General features: G+C 55.8%; 1 protein-coding gene across 1 annotated transcript; it reads left to right on the forward strand.

Moving 5' to 3' along the window:
* Positions 1-42: 42 nt before the first annotated feature.
* On the forward strand, positions 43-18,005 carry NMT1 (N-myristoyltransferase 1). The gene is made up of 12 exons (XM_005532616.3): positions 43-389; positions 6,292-6,409; positions 7,574-7,718; positions 9,858-9,976; positions 10,460-10,551; positions 11,147-11,263; positions 11,974-12,144; positions 12,501-12,609; positions 13,608-13,778; positions 14,019-14,186; positions 14,577-14,714; positions 16,441-18,005. Exons 1-12 carry the CDS (start codon positions 187-189, stop codon positions 16,459-16,461), a joined length of 1,572 nt encoding a protein of 523 aa, XP_005532673.2. The 5' UTR covers positions 43-186; the 3' UTR covers positions 16,462-18,005.
* Positions 18,006-18,098: the final 93 nt, after the last annotated feature.

Here is an 18,098-nt window from a genome sequence, read left to right on the forward strand (position 1 = left end):
ACGGGCGAACGGGGCACGGAGCCGCGGCTCTCTGTCCGGCGGGGCATCCACGCGGCTGTCCGCTGTGAGGGAGCCCTCCCGCCACCGGCGCCCCGTCCCTGGACACCCCAGAGAGCGACGGGAATTGTAGTCCCGGCTCCGGCGCAGCCCGGCCCCCGCGTGCCCACGCAGACTACCACTCCCGGCATGCCTCGCGGCCCGCCGCCCAATCGCGACTCGCTTTGTTGCGGGGGTGCGGCACGCGCGGAGGCCCCGTTCAAGATGGCGGACGACAGTGAGACAGCAGTGAGGCGGCCACCGGCGAGGCCTCCGCGGCCGGCGGCGGAGGAGAACGACCACGAGCATTGCAGCGACTGCGAGAACGAGGCGGAGCATGGCTCCAACCGGGGGTGAGCGTCAGCCGGGACCGCGTGCCACGGCGGCGGCCGGGCCCATTGAGGCGAGGAGCGGCGGGGAAGTGAGCTGTGCCCCGCCCCTCGCGGGCACTGATTGGTCGCCGGGCAGCATCCCGGACAGCGATTGGTCAAGGCGCCGGTCAGTCTAGCGGGGGGCGGTGCCGCTGGCGCCCATTCACGCCCGCTGCGGGAGCGTGTCCGAAGCTCAGCAGGGTCGGGCGCGGCCGCGGCGTGGATGGGTGACGGCTGTGGGGCGGCCGGGCCGGGGCCGTGAGTGCCTTTCTCGGGCACAAATAAGCCAAATTCACAGCTCTTCGTGGCCTTGCGTTAGGGTGTGTCTCCGCACATTCCCTCTGCCCTCCCGCACAAGCCTCAGCCCATTCGTGGCATCCCCATCCCCGCGGTGACACCCAGGGTGGTGGCGTGGTTGGATGCGTGATCCTGTTTTCCGGAGCGTGTGGCATTCCCGTACCCTGGAATAATCCCGGGCTGCTGCACACTCATCCCGTCGTTATCCTAAACACAGCCCAAGGTTTTGCGATGCTCTGCCTACATTGTCTCGTGGTTGGAGGAGCTCAGCCTCCAGGGGTATGGAATGGTGGAATAACAACAACAAGGCAGGGAGCGAGCACAGGCAGCGAGACAGGTCCTTATCTCAATAGGGAAGAGCTGGAATACTTAAAGTAGCGCCCTCATTACTCACTGCCTTAATTAATACGGTGCAGAGCTGCCTTACCATGCTTGGGATTTGCAGGAGAGGCTTCGTCCTCATTCCTGCTGGGAACGGGAGCATCCATGTGTGGCTTTCCAGAGGTTTCCAGCTGTTTTTGTTCTTCCTGCACCTGAGCTCACCTGGTGCTGCTTCCCCAGCCCTGCAGAGCAGAGACTTGGAGAACCCTTGTCCCTCCATCAGCAGCTTTCCATAGGCAATCCTGCCTGCTCAGGAACCAAAGCGAATAAAAGGTCACACAAGAAATATCACACAGGCTTTTTTTATGACAGCACAGCTGCCCATTTATATTTTATTTGCCTCCTGGATGTGGCACCGTGTCTCAGTTTAATCGGTTTAGCCGTGCTTGGGGAGATTTTTATTTTCTTTCCCTCTGACATGATTAGGTTTGTGGAAGCCAGAGCCGAGCAGAGGAGACGTGGTGCTCAATCACCGCTGCTCCCCAGCCCAGCGGTTCCTCCTGCCCTTTGCCAGGAAAAGGTGTGTTCTGGAGCTCTCCTTGCTTCCTGGCATGGGCATCATTCTGGCCGCCTCGAGGAGCTAGAATACCACAAGCAGCCTGGGGAATATCCAGTAGGAAACAGTTTGGATAGCTTGGGAAATAACACCAAAAGTGTGGCTGGTGGACACACATAAGGAGCGTGAGGCAAGGAGGCTTTGGAGCTCTCTGACAAATCCAAAACCCACCAGGGAGAGACCAAGTGGTGGGAAGGAGGATGTTTTTCTTCCTGGATGCACAGTCATTAATTCTGTCGATTCCATACCATCCCATCACACTGGGGTGTGGGAGTGTTTCCGGTCACTCCAGTGACACTCTCCCCAAAAACAGGGCAGGGGAAGGGCTTTGAGCTGCCAGGGTTTGTAGAGCCACACTCGGAGCCCTGCTCGTGCCAGTTTGTGCTGGGAGTCACTGGATCTTGGCGCTGAGGTTTAAAACATAAAAGTATTCCTTAGTGAAAGCAGTACTTCCTTTCCTTTTAAGGACAGGAAGGAGGAATTGAGTTTCCTCAGCCTCAGTCCCGTGTCAGCACTGGGAAGTGGCTGCACTGCTCTCTGCTGTGGCTATCCAAGCTGATTTTCCAAAGAAAATAATCCCACTTTGTTATTTTTCATATTTCCCTTTGTGTGGAGAGAGCTCTTGCTGTGTCCCTGGTGGCTATGGAGGATTTATTCCCTGGTTCTGGAAGGCAGGAACATTGCATGGGCTCAGCCTGGTGGGATTTGTCACCTCAAAGGCAGCGAGAGCAGTGGTGACAGCAAGAGTTGGTGTGTCCCAGTCCCATGAAATGGTTCTATTGCTGTCAAAACTACCTGGGGATGCTGTTCCAGGCAGGAAGAGTTCAGGAGTGCCCTGTGGCACAGCTGAGTTGTCGCTGGATGGGGTGTGAGGGGGCAGAGGGGCTGTTCAGAGGGGCAGCTGTGGCTTTGGCAATCCCTGCCTGCACTTAGCCACAAGAAGAGGTTCCTGGGACAAGCACTGAGCTCCAGCACGTGGGATTCAGTTGTAGGTGTAGGGAGCATGCTGGTGGCACGCTGGGCTCTGGGAGCTGAGCTCTGCCATCTGGAGATCCTTCCTGCCACAGCCCCTAACGAGATTATAGAGATTACAGCCTAAGAACCATGCCTGATTAGCCCCTGGGATGGCAGAAGGATTTTCCAGCACCTAAATACGGAGCAGGGATCTACTCCTTCTCATCTGACACTTTCAGCCTCCCACCAGGCTGAGGGAGCCTCCCACAGCTGGAGTTGTTCCCCTTGTGCTTCCTCCCTCAGGTTTGGGAATACAGTGGGAACACCCTTGGATCCAGGGATAGATGAGTGGGTGCTGAGCACCAGTTTGTTACTGGATGAGTCTGGTGTTTTCCAGCCTCTAGAGGGGCTGAGCTGGTGGAGCACAGTCAGTCTGAGCAGGTCTCACCCTGAACAAGCCTGGCCACTGTCTTTAAATGCTTCCAAAAATCTGTTTTCAAGATTGCTCAGGTTACAGGGGTTGTTTTCTGGGCAGCAGTTGGTGCTAGAGTCTTTGCCTTCAACTCAAGGAGCCACCTGGTAACGGGAAAGGAGGGACTGGGGTGCTGAGTAATGGCCATGATGGTGGGGGTGCCTTTCCCAGGAGAAGGGAGTGTTTTCCTTAGCCAGAGAAGAGACCATGGTAATCCCACAGGGAACTGGGAGATGTTTTGCACAGTGCAGCCAAGGTGCCTTTGTCCAGCTACTTCATCTCTCAATGCACCTCAGAAAGCAAAGGGATAGGGGAGGAGAAAGGCCTTAAGTGCAGCTGGGAAGGCTGTGGGAGGTTGGATGTGAGCTGGGCTGGCAGCTCACCCTGCCTGGGGATGAAACTGCTCCAGCCCTCTTGGCTTCCTGGGTCAGGCCAGCTGCAGTAGCTGAGATTTTGGATGGTGGTGGCTTGTCCCAGGACACTGGTGGGGCATTGTCATTAATTTGGGGAGTATCTGATGTGTACAGCTACCCTGGAGAAAGAAGATATTTTTGCTTTCCTAGATTTAAAATAGAAAATTCCTGTAATTGTTGCTTCTCTGGTTGTAGTGAGTGGGATCTTCAGTTTTTCCAGCATTTTCCTGCATGCTGATGACTCCTCTGCCAAGTTGGTTTTCATCTCCTGGCTGGAGCAGGGCCCTTCCCCAGACCATGCCACCTGGAATACAAAACCTCATCCCACCTTCTGCCACCCTGATTTCTTCCAGGTCACAACAGCTTTGCTCATAAATCAGGGAGGAATTTTCTCAGCGCTTTCACCTGTGAGCCCAGCATGGCTGGGCTGAGCTCATTAGCACCAAGCTGGGAGTTGGCAGCTCTGATTTATGAAGCAGAGCGATGCCAGAAGAGTATGAGGGGAGCATTTTGTCTCTCACAACTGATACCTGCAGCATCCCAATGTGCAGGTGAGCTGGGGACATGTGTCCATCCCCTTTGGAAGGGGCAACTTCCAGTGTCAGCCTTTGGGGTGAGCTCAAGAATTCCTCTGGTGCTGTCAGTTTGTGGTGTTAAAATTGATAGGAAACAGTTTGGATGTGTTTATTGCAGCTCCAAGGTGGCTTTGCTCATCCCAGGACTTCAGTGTGGCCAGGATCTGCCTGTGCTCCTCCCCAGAGAGTTAAAAAAGCCATCACACATTTGTCACTAGAATCAATAGTGGTGTCAGCAGCGCTGTGCCAGGATTGCTGCTGCTGTCATGTCCAAGCAGCATCTCCTAGGTGGAGGCAAAACCCTTTCCTGGCAGTGGGAGGGAAGGTGAGATTCCCCCCAGGGATGGTTCAGCAGCTGCTGGTCCTCAGAGCTGTGGCTTTGCTCCTGTTCCTCTCCCTGCTCCTCTTCCTGCTCTTCTGGGGAAGGAGTGGGGGGAGGCTTTTTTTCACTGCCTTTTGTAGAGCAGCTCACCCTGAACCACACCAGGAATGTTTCCCATCTCCTGGTGTTCCACACAGGCTCTGCTGATAGATGGGAATCCTTTTCCCCAGCATGTACTGTCTGTAGAGTCTCTGTTGCTGTTCAGGTTTTATCCAGAGGAAAAGCTTCCCCAGGCCAGCAGCTCTGTGTCCTGCAGACCATCCTTGTCTGCTCCCCAGGGCAATGCAGCCCATCACATTGGCTTTCTATGCTACATCCACAGGCATCTCCCAGCTTCATCCCTCAAAAAACATTTCTCCATCAACTTTTCCCTAGTTTCATAACCTTGCTGCTCAGCCCAGGGATTGCATAGAGTGGTTGGGTTGGAAGGGACCTTGAAGATCATCCAGTTCCACCCCCTGCCTTGGGCAGGGATACCTTCCACTTGCATTTCTTAAAGCTTTATTCTCCTTCTTGGTCCTCCTTGTTCTGGCCTTGCTGAAATAAATAGTTGGATGCTGCTCCAATGTATTTTCCACCACGTTTCTTCTTCTTTTCCTGCTCCATGCTCTTCACCACTATCTTGTGTTTGGTAAAGACATTAAACTGCTCCAGGAGTGAGCAGTGCTTTTGTGGGGAGATTCCAGGCTGGTGCCTCTGGGCAGGTCAGATGTGTGGGGTTGTCTCTGCTGTGAGAGTTGTTTTGGGATGCTAGGGAGGGGACTCCTCTGTTGTAGAGTACAAATGCATTTGCTGTGTCCTGACCCCACTGGGCAGATCTGAGGGACAGGACAGAGCTGAGCCATGTCTGGCACCTGCTGTCCCCCAGCTTTGCAGGAGACCCCTCATGTGCTGGCAGAGCTCTCCTGGCCCTGTGTCCCTCCCTTTCCCCTCATCCCTCTGCTCAGACCTGCTCCAGCCTCTCCAGGATTGAGTTTCCCCCTGAGCCCTGGCTGTAGCCAGCTCCCAGCTCCCCCATAACATTGCCTGTCCTGTGTCAGGGCATCCCCTGCAGGATGACGAGGTCATCATCATGAGATCCCATCTGCCATGCCAGGAGCAGGCGCCTCTCCTGTGTTTTGGCATCAGGATGCTGCTGGAGCAAAGACCAGGCTCAGTGAGGGGTTTCACAGCAGCAGCTGTTCAGGGATGACTATGATCTGGATGTCCAGGGCTGCCCTGCATCTGTGGAAGGAGGAGCTGTGCCCTGGTGTAGGCACTTCCCACCCTGCACTCCCAGAGATTTGCTCCTCACTCTCAGTTTCCCAGCTCCAGCATAGCAATATAATAATTCTCCAATAAACAGCCTCATCTCCCTAGAGCATCACCTCTGCAGGTGAGATGACACTTGGCTCAGTGTCCTTGGCCAGACACCTCTCTGTGGTGCCTGAGCCTGATGTGGGGCCTTATCCCTGGGGCTGGACCAGTGTTTGCTGCTTCCACATCTATCCTTGGGCTTGGAGAAGAGGAAAAAGCCAAAGCTGGGCATCCCACCACTCCACAGGGTGGATTTGGGCACGGGTGGCAGAGTGGGGGATGTGACAGTGGGGATGTCACCTGCAGCACAGGGCACAGTCCCCAGCACCCAGCAAACCTGTGGGGTGGGAGGTGTTGGTCTCTTTTTGGGAGCTCACAGGAAGTTCTGTGCTGTGGGAGGGGCACTTGGCTGCACCCTCCATGCACGGAGTATTCCCCTTCCTGGAGACTTGGACTCAGCAGGGAGCCTGGGTTTTCTTCAGAGTGCCTCAGAAACCAAACAAATGTTCTCCCAAAAGAAAACCCCAGGGATCCAATGATGTTTCTTTTGTTCCCCAGGGGCCTGAGTCCAGCAAATGACAGTGGAGCCAAAAAGAAGAAAAAGAAACCCAAACGGAAGAAAGAGAAAGGAGGAGGAGGAGACCAGCCTGACCAGGCTCAGGACCAGCTAGTGAAGGTGACCAACCCCTTCCCGGAATCCTGACCCCCCCACAACAGCCAGCCCCAGCCCAAACCTCTCCAGTGTTACTTAGGCCAAGGAAAGAGTTCCCAGCCCTGCTTTTAGGCACTTGGTTGCTCTAAAAACTTCAGATTTCGAGTGATTTCCCAGCCTGGCTCCATGTGGGGGAATTCCTGTTGGTGCAGAAGGTGTTTGCAGAGCACTCTGGGGATAATGCAGTCCTTGGCTGCATATCCCAGCCAGTTCCAGGGTCAGACTGGCGCCTCCAAGTTGTTCTTTCCAGACACCAGGTGCCTGTCTCAGGCAGGAGCTGCCACCTGCCAGCTCCGAGTCCTGCCCGCAGCAGCATGGGGGTGACATCTGGTGGTGTTGATTTTTTGCTTGATGATCACAAGAACAGCAGCTGGGGAGAGCAGGGTCTATCTTATCCCTCTGGGCTTTGCCTGATCATCTCCAGCAGCCAGTTATTTGGGAAGCAGCTTGGGACACACAGGGTTTGACCCTCCTGGCCCTCTTGTCCCCTCTGGTCCTGTGGCAGAGGACACACATCAGCAGAGGCTGTTTTCTGTCTGATGCCCAGTTCCCATCCAAATATTTTGAATATTCTGCCTATCTGATTGTGCAGAGCTTTAAACTGGGGCTTTGCTTTTTTCAAACTAAATTCCTCAGGGATCAGAGAGGAGCTGGGGTTGGGAATTCAGTGCAGAGCCATCCACCCTGAGGAAGAGGAGGATAAAACTGTCTTTCATCTTGACTCAACCTCTCTGCCTTGTCCCAGTCCTGGTGTCCAGGGACTCCTCTGGAAGCTGCAGTTTGTGGATACAGATCCAGCTTAGAGGGAGGAGGCTGAACAGTGAGAGAGAAAAGCCACTGAAGGAATCCTGAGTGCTGGGGGTGGGTTGGTCCATCTGTCTCTGCAGTATGTCAGGTGGGGAGGTTTGCTCCTGGGGCTCACAGCACACACTTAGCTGAGGCTGGTGAAAGGGTTCATCCATCCTGTCAAGGACTGAGGGTGGAAAGGGAGGTTCCTGCCTGCTCTGCCTGTCCTGGCAGCACCCCACAACAGGATCAGCTCCAGATTCCCCTGATGAGGAGCCCACATACAGACCTGGTGGTTCAGCTTACTCATTTTGTCTTTCCACCCTCCTTTTCTGCCCTCAGGTGAACTCTTTACCTGCTGAGAGGATCCAGGAGATTCAAAAAGCCATCGAGCTCTTCTCTGTAGGTCAGGGCCCTGCCAAAACCATGGAGGAAGCCAGCAAGAGGAGCTACCAGTTCTGGGACACACAGCCAGTGCCCAAGCTAGGTATGTGCGGCCCCTCCATGTCCTGTGGGCCCTGGGGGAGGCCTTGTGGTCCCCTGGCTGCTCCAGGAAGCCCTCAGAGAAGCCTGGAGATGCTGATCTGTGGCCACCAAGTGAGTCCCTGCCTGGCCTGGGCTTCAGAGGCACCAAAACCACTTCTCCACCATTCAGCAACATGGGCTAGGTGGATGGGGAGGGTCTGAAGAACTGTGCAGGCACTTCAGGGGGTACAGAGGGACAAGGAACCACTCCAGACATCTGACCTGATGCCTCCTGCATTATCCCTTATATCCCCTAATCCCAGTCCTTAGCCCTGGAGTTGGGTTTCCCCCACGCTCTGTACCCAGGTTTTGTGTGTGGTGTGTCCATCCTATGGACTCAGAGCTGTCCAGCTCTCCCCTTCCTGGAGGCTGAAGCTTCCCAGACAGGGATCCTTGGAGGGGAGGGTAACTCTGGCTGGGTTGGGGCTGGATGGTGCTGGGAGCAGCTCTGGGAAGCAGGTCCAGTGCTGAAATGCCACATCCCTGCTGGGCTCACATCCCTCTCTGGCACAGGCAGGAGCTGCAGCTGGTTTAGGAGAGGGGAAACACAAACATCAAAGCATCTCCACCCCAAGCTGCCATGAGCATCTAAGGATGGGGAGCCCCATCTCTTGGTCCCCTCTTCCCCCTGTGAACATCCCAGTGGTGCTTCCCAGCTCTGGTCCTTGCTCCAGCCCTTCCTCTTGCTCCTGACAGCCTGTGGCAGTGATCTGCCACTGACACCATGGCAGGAGCTCTCAGAGCAGATGTGCCAGGAGAGCTGCCTGGCTGGAAGGGACTCATTCCCAGGCTGACTGGGGTGCCTGGCATAACTTTACTTTAGTCCCTCCTCATCTGCATCCCCCCGAGCTCAGGGGAACTAGAGAGTGAGTCCAAGCCCACAGTTTCTACATTTGTCCAAAGCTTGTCATAGCTTCAAATTTGCTGCTCTTCAGTATTTCCCTTCATGGGTTTGTGTCCCTTTTGCTGCAGATGCAGTGTTTGATTCCCATTCTCTGTTGTCCACATCACTCTGAGGCCTTTTTGGCTCTCAAAAACTTTTCTGGGAGCAACAATCTCAGTTTTAAGTTGGGAAAAAGTGAGATGATATGTGGTCATATGAGACAGCAGAACCTGGTCTTGCATTTGCCCTTTTTCCCAAGACTCTGGACACGGGGAAACATCATTTCTGCTTGGGAAAACCCTGAGGAAAGGGTGGAAGGTGTCTCCTGGGGAGTGGGAGGCACAGAGCAGCTCATTCCTCCCAACACCACGGTGGTGTCTGTGCCTGGCTGCCGGCCACTCACGGTGTCCCAGCACTCCTCGTGGTCCTGGTGTGCTCTGGCACACGGCATTACAGACATGGAGCTATTTAGGGCTGGATAGCAGAAGTGCTGTGGGATTTTTGGGGCCAGATCTCTTAACAATTCAGCACCTGCTCAAAACAGAGAGGGCAGCCAGGGGTGAGCGATTCTGGAAGCTGCCTGGGGTGGGTGTGATGGGGGAAGTTTTTGCTCCGTGTTTTCATTACCTCCCCATTGCTTGGAAACCTTTTCAATGCCTTTTTAAGTGAATTCCTAATTAGCATGACTTGCCTTTCTTGGCAGCACTGAAGTGATGCTGCTGGACTGACATCCCTGAGAAAGCTGGAGCTCGAGCCGACATCTCCTGGCTGAATCAGGGGCTTTAGGACTCGGTGGTTTTACAACAAACGTTGTGTTGTTCACTGCAGCTCTTCTTCAGGCACAGTGGGCAGGAAACCCTGACACTTGCCAAGTGGCAGTGGCCAGAGCTGGCAGATCACCGTCCCACAGAGGGGCTCACGGGAAAGTGCTGGCCCAGGCTGGGATTGTGGGGTTGGAGAAGGGTCAGGCATCACGTGTGGAGCTGGAGGATGTAGCTGTGGCTGTGCTGGGTCACCTGATGGGCTTCACTGTTGCCCTGGAAGGAATTTTGATTCCCTGCCCATTGTCACATCCCACACTGGGTGGGTGAAGTGACAATCCCTGTCTGCCACTGTGGGGCTGGGAGACATGAGGCACACTGGACACCAGACTGAGGTGTTGTGGAGGCTTGGCCTCACACACTGGAGAAGTTCATGGCTCCCTGCTCTGTCTTACAGGAGAAGTGGTGAACACCCACGGTCCGGTGGAGCCGGACAAGGACAATATCCGCCAGGAGCCGTACACCCTGCCCCAGGGCTTCACCTGGGATGCCCTGGACCTGGGGGATAGAGGTGTGGTGAGTACAGGCAGCTCAGCACACGTGGGTTGGAGTGTCGTGGTTGGCAGTTCAATGCTTGCACTGTTGGAGGAGGTTTTAGGGATGGAAACGTGTCCTTCACCACAGCAGGTGATGCTCTGGCTCTGTCACACCATCTCCTTAGGCTTGGATGGCTCTGACTCCCTCCAGTGCAGCTCCCTTTTACCCATCCCAGATTGGGCATCTTGGCCTAGCTTTTCTAGGGGATGTAAGGATGCCTGATGCCCAGAGTTCTCCTGTAGCCCCTTTAGAGCGTGAGGCACCCCCTGGGAGGTGACAGGGTTTACCTGTGTCCTGCTGCTCCCCCTGCTCTGTGTGCCACTGCTCCAGGACCCAGCAGCAGGGGCATGGCTGTACATGGTGCCTCAGTGCTGTGGCCACACATGAGGTGGTCAGAGTCCTGTCTGGGGGCATTTGATGGCTGAGTAACCTCCTTAACCTCCGTGCTCTGTGCTGCTGCAGCTGAAGGAGCTCTACACTCTGCTCAACGAGAACTACGTGGAGGATGATGACAACATGTTCCGCTTCGATTACTCGCCCGAGTTCCTGCTGTGGTGAGTGGCACCAGGAGTGCAGAGCAGGAGGTGTGGGATGTGTGACAAGCCTGATCCTGGTGACAGGGCTGCAGCTGCCTTTGCTTATCCTGTCTCCCTTCTTCCTGAAATGTCCCTTCCCCATCTGTCACTGTGTACAGTGTCCCAGGGACATGGTGAGAGGGGACACCCAGCCCTGCCTGCCTCTGGCTCCTTCGAGATACAGGAGCTTAAATTGGACTTTTTTCCTCTTTGGTTTGATCCCTCAAGTGAATTTGTGAAAATCCCAGTAGCTGAGGAATTCCTCAGTGCCCTGGAGCTGTGGGATGAAGGCAGCTGCCAGCAATTACCCTTGGAGTCCTGTTGCAGCAGAGCTGCTGTTTCCTCAGGGTGTTCCTGAATCAAGGAACAAATTTCCTCCTGTGTCCCTAGTGAGGACTGGCCATGGAGTGCAGGAATTGGCCTGGATCCCACCAGTCCTTGTCACATCACTGTCACTCTCTCATCCTCTTGCCAGCGAGCAGGACTCGGGGTGTCCCAGGGCAGGGTGGGGGGCAGGGGCAGGTACCAGGGACCTTGGGTGGGAGGTGACAGCTGAGGTGTGTCCCCACCCCAGGGCACTGCGTCCTCCAGGCTGGCTGCCCCAGTGGCACTGTGGGGTCCGAGTGGTCTCCAGCAAGAAGCTGGTGGGATTTATCAGCGCAATTCCAGCCACCATCCACATCTATGATACGTGAGTGCTGCTGCATTTCTCATCCTGCCCCTTGCTGACACCTGGGCCTTTGTGGGAGTGCTGAGGGGGTCTGGCTGCATTGTCCTCCCAGCCCACAGCCAGACCTGCACCCTTCAGCTTTGGAGATGTTTTGCTGCTTGGAGGAGAAGATGGGGGATATTTAAGGGTTGGCAGGGAGGTTCTGGGCAGGGACATCTTGTAGTTAACCACTGTGAAGGCTGTTTTCCTCAGTGAGGTAGATTAACTTACAGCTCTGCCTTACAAAAATCATCCAGGGCTAGGTGGAGACATAGAATCACAGAATGCCCCGAGCTGGAAGGGATCTCCAAGGATCATCCAGTCCAGGTCCTAGCCCTGCACAGCCCAGCAATCCACCCTGTGCCTGTAACATTATCCAAACTTCCCTGCAGCTCTGGCAGCCTTGGGGCTGTGACCATTCCCTGGGCAGGAGATTCCCTGTGCCCAGCCACCCTCTGGGGCAAGAACCTTTCCCTTATATGCAACCTGACACAGAGTCAGACCATTTTCCATAGGAATCCCTGGGTAACAGCTTAAGGGAGGGTTCTCCAGACCCAGCCCCTGCCCCTTCCCTGAGGTGTTGACTCCTCATTCCCTTGAAGTGGCTTGGAGGTAGATTGCCCAGGGCGTTGGTCTGATCCTCCCAGGTCAGGACAGTCAAACCTCATGCTCTGCATTGTTTTTTCCCCAAGAGAGAAGAGGATGGTGGAGATAAACTTCCTGTGTGTCCACAAAAAGCTGCGTTCCAAACGGGTGGCTCCGGTTCTGATCCGTGAGATCACGCGGAGGGTGCATCTCGAGGGGATCTTCCAGGCTGTTTACACTGCGGGAGTGGTGCTGCCAAAGCCTGTGGGGACTTGCAGGTGAGTGGCTGTGGCTCACCCAAGGTTTCTGTCTGCAGACCTTCCCTTCCTGAAGGGCCTTCTGTGGCCAGTAGTGTGTGTGGGATTCCCTGGGACAGGAGAGAGTGATCCCAGCCCAGGTTTCTCCTCCCGCGCTGTCCTTCCAGGATTAAGTGCAGTGGCTTTGCTAAAGCTGTTCCTGTAACACAGGAGAGGAGGCTTTGGCAGCACGAGCACTTCAGAACCGCGTTTCTCTCTGTGGGGAGCTGCTGGCCTGATGTTCTCACTTGCCCTCGCTGCAGCCACGGGAACCTCGAGCCCCTGCAGCCTCCCCACTGCCCCAGAACGAGTCTCCCACTGCCAGTGTGTTTCTGCAGGTATTGGCACCGCTCCCTGAATCCTCGGAAACTCATCGAGGTCAAATTTTCCCACCTGAGCAGGAACATGACTATGCAACGTACCACGAAGCTTTACCGGCTGCCCGAGGTGGGTGCCAGCCGGGAGCAGAGCTCAGGAGTTGCTCCTCACTGGGCAAGGGGAGAGGCACAAACACCCTGGTCGAGGTCAAGTCCTCTGCCTGGAGACCCAGGGTTTGATCTGTGTAGTAAATGACTCTGTCAAACAATTGTGCTTTATTTAATCTTTATGTATTTTTGCCTGGGTACCTGCATTTTAAGGGCAAGTTCTTGCAGTTAAGAGGACCCTGTGAGTTTTGTTTGCTGGTGAGTCATAGCCTGTTGTCCTGGAAAAATGAGCAGGCAGATGTGACAGCCTTCATCTGTCCAAACACAGCCTCAGTGTGACCTTGGATCGGGTTAGTCCCTCATTCTTCAGTCACACTGATCAGTTCTGGCACTGCAGTTGTCCTGCTGGGGAGGTTCCCCAGCTGGAGATGGAAGAGAAGGAAACAAATAGCATTAAAATTGCCACCACCTTCCCTGACCTTGCTGGCTCACTTCTGTCAGCCAGAGCTGCCCCTTTGGGGTGGAAAGTACTGCTTTCACGCTGGGCAGCTCCCAGCTCCTGCCTCCCACAGCCAGCAGTTGCTGGGCTGGAGCTACTGGTTTTTGCACAGAAACTTAGCCCCAGAGCAGATCAGGGCTTGCTGAACCATTCCAACCCTAGATTAGTAATTGAGGCCAACTGGGAATAACATCTTGTCGAGCCTGGGACACATCTCCCAGCCCATGCCTGCTGTGAGTGGGAGCAGGCACCTGGAGGGATGCAGAGTTCGTGTCGTTGGTAGGAGACCACTTCCAGTGGGACCTGGCCTGGCACTTGGGGATTTGGGACATGCTGTGCTCTCTGTGATCTTTGCCATCGGTGTCACGGCCGAACACATCCATCCTTGGCTGGGCACACAGGGCTGGGGGGCTGAAAATGGGCTGATGTAAGCAGAGAGTGTCTGTCCTGCTCCTTGGAGAGCCCTTGGGTGATGAAAAGCACTGTGCAAGCAGTGAAACAACTTGTCCCACTTTCTGCAGACTCCCAAGACTCCCGGCTTGCGGCCCATGGAGCACAAGGACATCTCTGCTGTGCACAAGCTCCTGACCGAGTACCTGAAGCAGTTCCACCTGACACCCGTGATGAGCCGAGAGGAGGTGGAGCACTGGTTCGTACCTCAGGAGAACATCATCGACACCTTCGTGGTAGAGGTGAGGGGCAGGAGCAGGATGGGAGAGGTGTTTGCCTGGGCTTTTGCCTCTCCTGGAGCTGTGGGAGCAATCAGGGAGGAGCTCTGTGCCCCTCTGGGATGGGACTTTGGCGGAGGATGGTGCCTCCATCCTGGGCCCTGGGTCTCCCTGCAGCCATCACTCCAACTGGGAGAGCCCCTCTAAGGCTCTGGCCAGGTTTATCCTAGCCTGACATGTTGTGATGTCACTTCTGCCTTCCAGAGTGCCCCAGGAGAGGTGACAGACTTCCTGAGCTTTTACACGCTGCCCTCCACCATCATGAACCACCCGACTCACAAGAGCCTGAAAGCTGCTTATTCCTTCTACAACGTTCACACCAAGACGCCTCTCATCGACCTCATGAGTGACGCGCTCATCCTCGCCAAGTCGGTGAGGAGGCAGGGCTGGGCTGGCACCTCACAGGAGCTCACCAGGAAACTCACAGGGCAGCTCTCTGCAGCATGGCCACCCTTGGGTTTGTGGCAAGGGCTCCTTCCCAGGACTAGAGAAATCCAAATCCGAAAGGATCTGCCACCCAGGAGAGGGGTGCAGGGGTACCTTGAACCTTCCAGCCTGTGGTGAGCTGAGCTCGGGGTGTTACTCATGTCCTACAGCAAACAGTCCTGTAGTAATTGGATTGAGGGTGTGGACACCAAGGCTGAGCTCTTCCCTTTTCCTGGGATTCAAAGCCAGGCAGGAGAGGGGGCCAGGCTGCTCACAGGTGGGAGGAACTCCCCAGCACAACAGCAGGAACTGATGGCTTCATGTCTCCCTGTGCAGAAAGGATTTGACGTCTTCAATGCACTGGATCTCATGGAAAACAAAACCTTCCTGGAGAAGCTGAAGTTTGGGATCGGGGATGGGAACCTGCAGTATTACCTGTACAATTGGAAGTGTCCCAGCATGGCACCAGAGAAGGTCAGTGCTGTGAGAAGGGGTCTCATCCCCACAGCCCTGGGGACGTGGGTTTGCTGTCACCCAGAGCTCAGCATTCCAGCCCAGCCTGTGTCCTTGCAGTGTCACCCACAGTGGTGTGTGAATCCATGTGCCACCTCCCGTGCCCGCACAGAGCGTGTCCCTGGGGAGAATCCTTCCACACTCGTCTTCCAAAGCTAATTTTATTCCTGGAATAGTGCAGGTTCATTCCTTCCCCTCACACCAGCCTCTTCCCTGTGAGGAAGGAGGCCAAGCACAGAGGAGACAGCAGAGGGCTGCAGGGTGACAGATGTGACACCGAGGGTTGTGACAGTTGCCTGTGATCCCGCACAGGACCCGGGTGTCACTGCACAGCCCTGGGTGTCAGCGTGTCCTGGTGGGGTGGGAGGAACAGCCACCCCTCTGCAGAGAACAGACAGGTTGAAGCAGGACCTGTGACAGAGGAGCTCTGCCACCACATGCAGGGATCCACGAGACCCCAGGATGTCATTTGTCCCCAGGGCCAGCAGCCTGTTCCCAGTGACCTGCTCCCAGAGCTGTGCTGCAGCCCCATCTGCCTGCCCTGGGCCATCCTGAGGCAGCACCTGGTTGCTGCTGTCCCTCCACACCAGAGATGTGAGTCAGCATCTCTTCAGCCCACAGACACCTTGCAGAGGATGGTGCTTGAGAACCAGGATCTGCCCAGCTACATCACAGCTAATTAATGCCTTAACAGCTAATTAACGCCTTAATGGCAGTCACAGGGCTTTGGTTCCCTGGTGTGAAGCCACGTCTGTCTCTGTGCCCTAAACCAGCCTCACTTGCCTGCTGAGCCTCCTAGGAAGCCCCAGGAGGTGTCAGCAATCCCTTCCTTTGCTGGGAAAGCTGCGGGGAGAGCCTGATGCTGGGAATGTTTCCTGTAGTGGGGCTCTGGGTCAGAGTGCATGACTGGCCACCAGCACGTCCTGGAGAGTCCCCAGCAGTGCCAGCTGCCTGCAGAGGGACATGTCCAGGCACCAGGCCCTTGGGAAGCAGCTTCTCCCAAGTCACAGAATCATGGAATGCATTGGAAGGGACCTTAAAAGGTCCCTTGTTCCACCCCTGTCACAGGCACGGACACCTTCCATTATCCCAGGTTGCTCCAAGCCCTGTCTGACCTGGCCTTGGATGCTTTGAGGGATGGGGCAGCCCCAGCTGCTCTGGGCAGCCTGAGCCAGGGCCTCCCCACCCTCACAGGGAGGAATTTCTTCCCAGTATCCCATCTAACCCTGCCCTCTGGCAGTGGGAAGCCACTGCCCCTCATCCTGTCACTCCAGGCCCTTATCCAGAGTCCCTCTTGGAGTCACTATCGGCACTGGAAGGAGCTCTAAGGCCTCCCTGCAGCCTTATCCAGGCTAAACAGCCCCAGCTCATAGGAAGGGTGTTCCATCCTTCTACTCATCAGGAGCTGAGAAACATCCTTGGCTCATGAATCAAGGCTGTCTCATAACCTGACGGGGCTTGTCACACCCCAAACATTGGTCACCTCCCCAGATGAGAGCTAGGCAGGACCCGTGTGCCCATTCAGCCACAAACCCAGCTCTCAAATATCAAATATTTGCTGCTCTCAAATATCCCAAAACCAGTGGGGAAACCCACACAGACAACACCGAGCCCTCCCAGCTGCGTCCACACAGAGCTGGGAACGGAGCAGAGGACACATCCTGACCCCTGTTTCCATTGCTCCTAGGTTGGATTGGTGCTGCAGTAAGGGAGCCCTTGCCAGGAGAGCGTGGAGGAGCTGGGCCTGCAGAGGTGCTGCCCTCATCCTTTCTGCCAAAGCCAGACCCACGGTGGGAGAGGGGGACCGGAGCCACCGCCCCTGCTGCTGTCAGCCATCTCCTTGTTTGATTTAACTGCATCCTCCTAAAGACATGATCAAGGGAATGTAACTGCTGAAACTAGATCATGATTGGCATATAATGGATTTAACGGGTGAATAATAAAAGTATATATTATATATATTTTAAATCTTTCTTGTTCCCAACTGCCATGAGTTGCATTCGGCTGCTGAAGGTCATCACTGGGCTGCTGGACTGGGACTTTTCTCCATGAGGACAGCTGAGGTTGATGCTGTGGCAGTGGCATGCTGGAGCACCGGGACGTGGTGGCCAAACCCTCCTGCCTGCCCCGAGGGTGCTTCAGGCTCTCCCCTGCTCGGCTCTTTGCCCCCCCTGTTTGCTCCTGACTCCATTAAACAGGGTCCCTCCCCGTGGGCTCAGGAGCACGTCGAGATTCCTTTCAAAGGGCTATTTGTGCAAGCGATGCCTTGTCCCATCTCCTGCCCAGCCACGGAGACTCCAACCCTTCCTGCTCGACGCTGAACTGAGGGGCAGCAGTGCCCGAACATCAGCGGGGATCCAGCTCCGCAGCGCGTCCGGCTCACCCCGCTCTGCTCGGACTCCTGGGGCTCCTTCCCCTCAGCCTCCCCATGGAGCAGCAGGCACCAGGGAATGCTCCACTGCTTCTGCTGCACCTCCGGCCTCTGCTCAGCCGCTTTTCTCTGGAAGCATGGAAATACGGATACACGCCATCGGCATCACCCTGGGGCCTCAGCCTCCCCAGCACCAGCTCCCGGTGTCACCTCGTGCTGTGGGATCCGCTGAGAGAAAGGAAATGTTTTCATGGAAAACCTTCATCCCATCGAGATCTTTTGGGATAGGAGTGCCCGGACAGCCTCCTGCCATGTCATGAACCTTGTCCGCCCAGAGCTCCGAGATGCTCCTGCCTGCCCAGCCAAAGGTTTCCAAAGCTGCACACCAAGGCCAAGACCCCGTCTATGCACTCTCACACCTCCCTGTCCCTGCGTGTCCCCGTCACACCCCGTGGCACCACGGACCCTGAGAGCCTGTGCCCACCCCAGCCTGGACCTGTGGGGCCTCGGTGGGGACCAGGAACCCATCACATCCCCCCTGGCAGTGTCATCACATCCCCCCTGTTTGGGGTCCTGTGTCACCTATGCAAGTACCTCTGTGTCCCCTCCTGTGTCCCTGCTGTCCTGGGCTAGGGGAGGCTGGGTGTGGGTGGGGGGCACCCCATGGGACCCTCCCCCTGTTCCCATGGCAGGTTTGAGGGCTGCTCCAGTGAACCCCCCAGCTTCCATGGGTGCAGCACCCTTGGGTGCTCGGCAGCTCCCCAGGGCACCGCCGATTTGGGGATGGGCTCAGCCCTGATCCACCCACAATGGGCTCCAGGGGGTGACAGGGACACTGGGACAGGCTCTGTTAAAATAAAATCTTTATTTGACTGGCTTGATCCCGGGGTGTAAATCTGTGACTGTCACTGGTGCCAGAGCAGAGCTTGGGAATGCGTCCCCACCCGGGCACAGTGGAGTGTGTGGTGGCAGGG

This window comes from Pseudopodoces humilis, chromosome 29 (assembly GCF_049639895.1).
Source record: "Pseudopodoces humilis isolate 2021_Gansu_Grassland_sample_001 chromosome 29, ASM4963989v1, whole genome shotgun sequence".
NCBI classification, from domain to species: domain Eukaryota; kingdom Metazoa; phylum Chordata; class Aves; order Passeriformes; family Paridae; genus Pseudopodoces; species Pseudopodoces humilis.